This window comes from Acanthisitta chloris, unplaced genomic scaffold (genome assembly GCF_000695815.1).
Source record: "Acanthisitta chloris isolate BGI_N310 unplaced genomic scaffold, ASM69581v1 scaffold22217, whole genome shotgun sequence".
NCBI lineage: Eukaryota > Metazoa > Chordata > Aves > Passeriformes > Acanthisittidae > Acanthisitta > Acanthisitta chloris.
This window is the reverse complement of record NW_008681261.1, coordinates 22,880-28,594: the sequence shown is the minus strand read 5'-3', so window position 1 is coordinate 28,594 and position 5,715 is coordinate 22,880. Positions and strand designations below refer to the sequence as shown.

Here is a 5,715-nt window from a genome sequence, read left to right as displayed (position 1 = left end):
GAAAGAGGATGGCAGAGAACAAGTTCTTGAAGTTATACCATCAAAATCTATCTAAGCCTGAACTGTCACTGCAAAGGCAGATCCCATCACCTCTCAGCAGTGCATTCCTAACAGCTTCCTTAAGACAGTAACATTTCTTCCAGGGATGGTTTCAGTCAGATTAGTGAGCTCCACGACTGCAGCCTCTGCTGTTTGTGCCAAGGCAAGGCTGCCACAGCTGCCCAGCTAGTTCAGGTACCACTGGCAAGAGCCACTCCTTTGAATGTTTTTAAAGAACCACATGTATAACTCGTGTGCAACTTATCTGACTATTCTCTAAGAAGACAGAGGAGGAAATGCATATTTCTGCAGGTGGGCAATAAAAATACTAATTAATAAAAACAATATTTTGCTAGACTATATTAAAGAATCACAGAATATTCAGAGTTGGAAAGGACCCACAAGGATCAACAGTCCAACTCTAGACCCTGCCCAGGACATCCCAACAATCCCACCCTGTGCCTGAGCTCTCTCTATATATATGCCCTAATGCCTCTTGAACTCTGCCAGGCTTGGTGCTGTGACCTCCCTGGGGAGCCGTTCCACTGCCCAACCACTCTCTGGGAACAGAACATTTTTCTAATATCTAACCTAAACCTTCCCTGACACAACTTCATTAGAAACTCACCTGACGTGTCTGTCCCCTTTAAATGTTACATAACCTGTCAGTTTGGTATTATCCTAACGTCAATGGACCATGTGACACTCCGAGTCCAAGTACATTGGTTGTTTTAATGTATGTGACTGGATGAATTTGCTCTGCTGCACCATGTCCCAGTGGATGTATTTTCCTAAACCTTCCCTGACACAACTTCATTAGAAACTCACCTGACGTGTCTGTCCCCTTTAAATGTTACATAACCTGTCAGTTTGGTATTATCCTAACGTCAATGGACCATGTGACACTCCGAGTCCAAGTACATTGGTTGTTTTAATGTATGTGACTGGATGAATTTGCTCTGCTGCACCATGTCCCAGTGGATGTATTTTCCACACCATGAGCAGTGCACTGACCTGGTAGTCCAACATGAGGAGCAATGTGCATCGCACACTGACGTCCCCAGGTCTCTTCACCTGGAAGCCATCTGTCTCCTGCGTTGTGGGAGTTCTGTGCCACTGACAAAGGGAAAAATGAGATAGTCAGTCTTTTTTTTCACTGATGTCCATGAAGGTGCATCTTGCATGGTACACCATGCCAGAATAAGTACAAGCCTTCTGAAGATCTGGCAATTTAAACAAAGAAAACCACCACCACCAAATCCAAACCACAACAACTCCCCCTCAAATCATTTCAATTCAGCTCTAGTGCAGAATCTGTTCTGCTGTTAGAATGATTTGATAGGAGAAATGCACACAATTCTTTCATCATTTCATACATTCTGTTCTCAGATGTGCACTACATCACTACTACATCTATGTTTTCAGACTAGATTCTGTTAGCAAACATTCTTAAAAAGAATGGAATTTTGAAAGCTTTAAAAATACCTTCAATAACAAATGCAAGCTATAACTCAAACAAGGGAGGCAACAGGCACCTGGGTGCTTATCTGTGCCACTCCCAGGTTTGTATGCAAAGGGTGCACGACCTTCTCACCTCCACAAGATGGTTGTCAGGTCCATAAAGATCTTTGTCCAGTTCAATAACCAAACTCTTAAAAAAAGATGAAAACTTCCGTTTCTGTTTGCTGAGCTGTACAAGCAGAAGAACCAGACATGTTTACGGCTGAATATATTAGCTTGTGTCCCAGGCTTCCTTCTTAGGCTCCCTCTTTGTCTTGAATATTAAATGCCATGCAGACCACAAGTGTGATCAATCTAATTGAGTTTTCCCTCTGACAAATGCAGGGTAAGATGCAAAAACCCTGACAGTGGTGGAACAGTGCACATTTCAGGAAGATTTCTCTGAGTCTCTTAAGGTTACTGGAAAGGACTGGCTTGTAATGTGAATACAGCATCCATGAGAACAGGTCTAGAGAGAGGCCATGAAAACTACCAGGGGGATGGAGCACCTCTCCTGTGAAGACAGGCTGGGAGACTTGGGGTTGTTCAGAGAACAGAAGGCTCCAAGGAGACGTTCTTGCAGCCTTACAGTATTTAAAGAGGGCTTGTAAGAAAAGAGGGACAGAGACTTTCTACCAGGGCCTATAGTGACAGGACAGGGGGCAGTGGTTTTAAAATGAAAGGGGACAGGTTTACACTGCTCATAAGGAAGATGTTTTTTACTCAGTGGGTGGTAAGACACTGGCAGAGGTTGCCCACAGAAGCTATGACTGCTCCATCCCTGAAATGTTTCGAGGCCAAGTTGGATGGGGCTTGGAGCAACCTGGTCTAGTGGAAGGTGTCTTGGCCCATGGCAGGGGGTGGGATGGAACTAGATGATTTTGCAGGTCCCTTCCAACCCAAACCATTGCAGGATCCTAAGGCCACTGTATACCTTTTATTTTAACATCTTGGGGTTTTTTTGATGAATGCTAATTTCCTGGTCTGATTCATCAGACGACAGTAAATTTTACAGATTGATCATACACTAAGTAAAACTACTTCCTTTCACATTTTGTCTTTCCATTTAATTAGCAATATTCACTGTTTACTACACAGCTCATACTGTCTGCATTAAAAACTGGGAGGTCTATAATCACATAATCTGACTTTCCATGAAATACAGTCCATGGGATTCCAATTTATCTTTTCTTGTTTAATGCAGATAATATTTTATTTTAAAATGTCAGTAATTTTTAATTTTTAAAAGCTATTTTGTTCCAATAAAGAATCTTTTTCTTTGTTAATATATACGCTCTAATTTCTACACTGGATTTGCCTAACTTAAATTCCCAGATGCTGTACTTTGTCACCACTTCATCCTCCAGCAAGATTATGATTCCAATTCACGTACAGTTATCTCCAGACAGACTGAAAACCTTGCCCTCTCCATGCACAGACGTTCTCCATCTGCTCAGCCTATAAATACTCAGCTTGTAAAGTCTATTCAAATAGGTGACACCTTTATTAGGAAAGTCCAGCCTTCCCTGAGTAAAGCTAAATCCATCACTGAGGTGTCTGAGGACTTCATAAGGATAAAATGTTTCTTCTATCCTTGCTCTGAGCATCCATACATCATATTGTCCTCCCTAGGAATATGAACTACTGCTGCCTTCTCCTTGCTATCCTGCTCTTCCCAAGATGCAATGATTGCTGTAGGCTGGACTTATCACACCTCTAGTGACCTGAACCCTGCCATCTCTTTTAAGGGAATCATCTCAGCCCTCATCTCTCCACCTCCTCCTACCTGTCCTGTCCTTAAGTCTGTTTAATTTCCTGCTGCCCTCCCCAACATTCCCGTTATAGCCCTATCCCTCACTCCAGCTGGACATGGTACCTTCCCAGCAGCAACAAGCCCACAATGCCACTCAGGATGTCTTGTCTCAGCTGATGTGCCCAGTGAAGCCCACCACCCCACAGGACAATCTCTTGACCCTTGCCAGCCCCAGTGAAGCACAGCTAAGCCATACATCATCCAGGAGCTTCCCCTCCACGCGCAGCTCCCATGACGCAATGCTGCCGTCGGAGTCATCAGCGTCCGATTTTGCAGGGTTAAATGTGTTGGAGATGTAGAGTCTCAGTTTCCTCTTTTGCTGTTATAAACATAGAGAAAAGAAAAGTACACATCCAGTAAGTACAAGACCTGAGGAAGACACAGGAAAGGTGACAGTCACACATTTAGTAGAGAATCTACACGTTTAGTGCAGTTGCACCAGGTTATACTAGAATTTAAAATCAATTTACATGTTAGAAAATACACTAAATAGTTGAATCTGAAACTTCCTTTCAAAAACTCTTGGCTGTACAAACATGCTAAAATCAACTGTAAGTGCAGGAAGGTAGGAAGTTGCAGGGCCAAGCCTGAGAGGCAATACATATGTGCTTCTGGATTAGATAACTGAGAACTCACTTTAAGAAAAGCATGATATGATGCCCTTCCTGGATAGAACCTAGCTAGATTGCTAAAACTCAGCTGCAAACCTCTTGCAATATGAATGTCTTTCATAGTTGCCTTAGTTCAGATTTGTAAATGGCAGTCACAAATACAGCTCATGCTGCAAACTACCTGCTGGGCACATCTCTGCCTATCTGCATTCTACCATCACACAGCATCTGGTAAATCCTCCTGCAGACACACCTGAACATACAGACACACACACATCTGCTGCCTTACCCTCCTCTTTAGCTGCCTTCACCCTCATCAAACATGTTGCAGCTCCACCTTGCTGCAAGAGCTGAGTGGAGGGAGGCACCATGCTTCATTCCTAACCCAGGTGCTCAAGTTTGTGACAGGTACAATCCTGCTTACCTATTGTCACTTTTACAGGATACCTGAGGTTTCCCAATCACTGTACTGGCTTATGGATGTGTCATTTCTCAGGACTCTTCCCTCCCTGCATCATGTGGAAAACCTGGACATTAAGTCTGGTGCATGGATTGCAGAAAAGATATTGCCAAAAATTACTTTGGGACTCTAGTCTTCAATATCTGTTCATAATACAATGATGAAAAGGCTACAGTTGTCAAGTTAATGCTGTCAATACAAACTTTATACAACATGAGAAAGAAGTAGTCTTGTAAAGCTTCGACACACACACACAGGAGAGAAGGAAGTTCCAAGACAAAGTGCATGATCTGGCACAGAGGAACGGGGAAGGCACAGATGTATGGCTGAAGAGGAACAAGAAAATGACCACATTTTGCCAAATCCAGAGAAGACAGTGACAGAAAGGTTTGATGCAAATGGAGCATCAATAGTATGCACTGACAGGGAATAGGATTTTCCAGAGTGCCAAGAGTCTAGAAAATGACAGGTTGACACAGGTAAGAACAGGCAGATAGGTAGAAAAATATTCTGGAAATCCATACTCCTTCTCCATGTTTTCCCACAGGATTTCTGTTGTTAAAGTGCTCTTTCACAAGAGATATATATATATATATTTATATATGTTTCTTTTTAATGATCCTGAACCTCTATTTGGTGTGGAGGACTTGAGAAGGATTCACATTTCTAAATTCACAAATCTTCAATTACCTTGCACATTTTATGCACCGTTCCTAAATTTTAACCCCACCTGGACTACTTGCAGAACTGCACCTATATACCTAAGCAGCTGTCTTGCTTCATAGCTCCTCATAGATACTCCACTGATATTTCCGGTTTATATCACTGTTCCATTTCCTCTTCTTCCAATTTCCAAAGACATTATACCTATTCTCCCATTTACCCTGGAAACTCCTTGTATCTGCCCATATCCAGATAGTAACTGTGTCTGTTTCTCAGAAGTCTGACATTTCATCGCTAAGAACATCCTCTGCAATAACATCCTTATTCAAATCTGAGTATTTTAGAGGTCTTTCTTTCTCCTGGTGCCAGGCTCCAGCTGCCTTGTACAGTCCACCTAAAAACAAGTCAGTAACAATGCCCAACCCAAACTCCTTGTATCTGCCCATATCCAGATAGTAACTGTGTCTGTTTCTCAGAAGTCTGACATTTCATCGCTAAGAACATCCTCTGCAATAACATCCTTATTCAAATCTGAGTATTTTAGAGGTCTTTCTTTCTCCTGGTGCCAGGCTCCAGCTGCCTTGTACAGTCCACCTAAAAACAAGTCAGTAACAATGCCCAACCCCCAA

General features: G+C 42.6%; 1 protein-coding gene across 1 annotated transcript in view; it reads right to left on the bottom strand.

The window, feature by feature from the left end:
* The window catches only part of SMARCD3 (SWI/SNF related, matrix associated, actin dependent regulator of chromatin, subfamily d, member 3), a gene marked incomplete at its 5' end in the record, with an annotated part of 25,325 nt that overhangs the window by 11,709 nt on the left and 7,901 nt on the right, over positions 1 to 5,715 (bottom strand). The window contains 3 exons of the mRNA XM_009078051.1: positions 1,054 to 1,155; positions 1,634 to 1,729; positions 3,549 to 3,671. Coding sequence (XP_009076299.1) covers positions 1,054 to 1,155; positions 1,634 to 1,729; positions 3,549 to 3,671 — 321 coding nt within the window. The remainder of the gene's footprint in view (positions 1 to 1,053; positions 1,156 to 1,633; positions 1,730 to 3,548; positions 3,672 to 5,715) is intronic.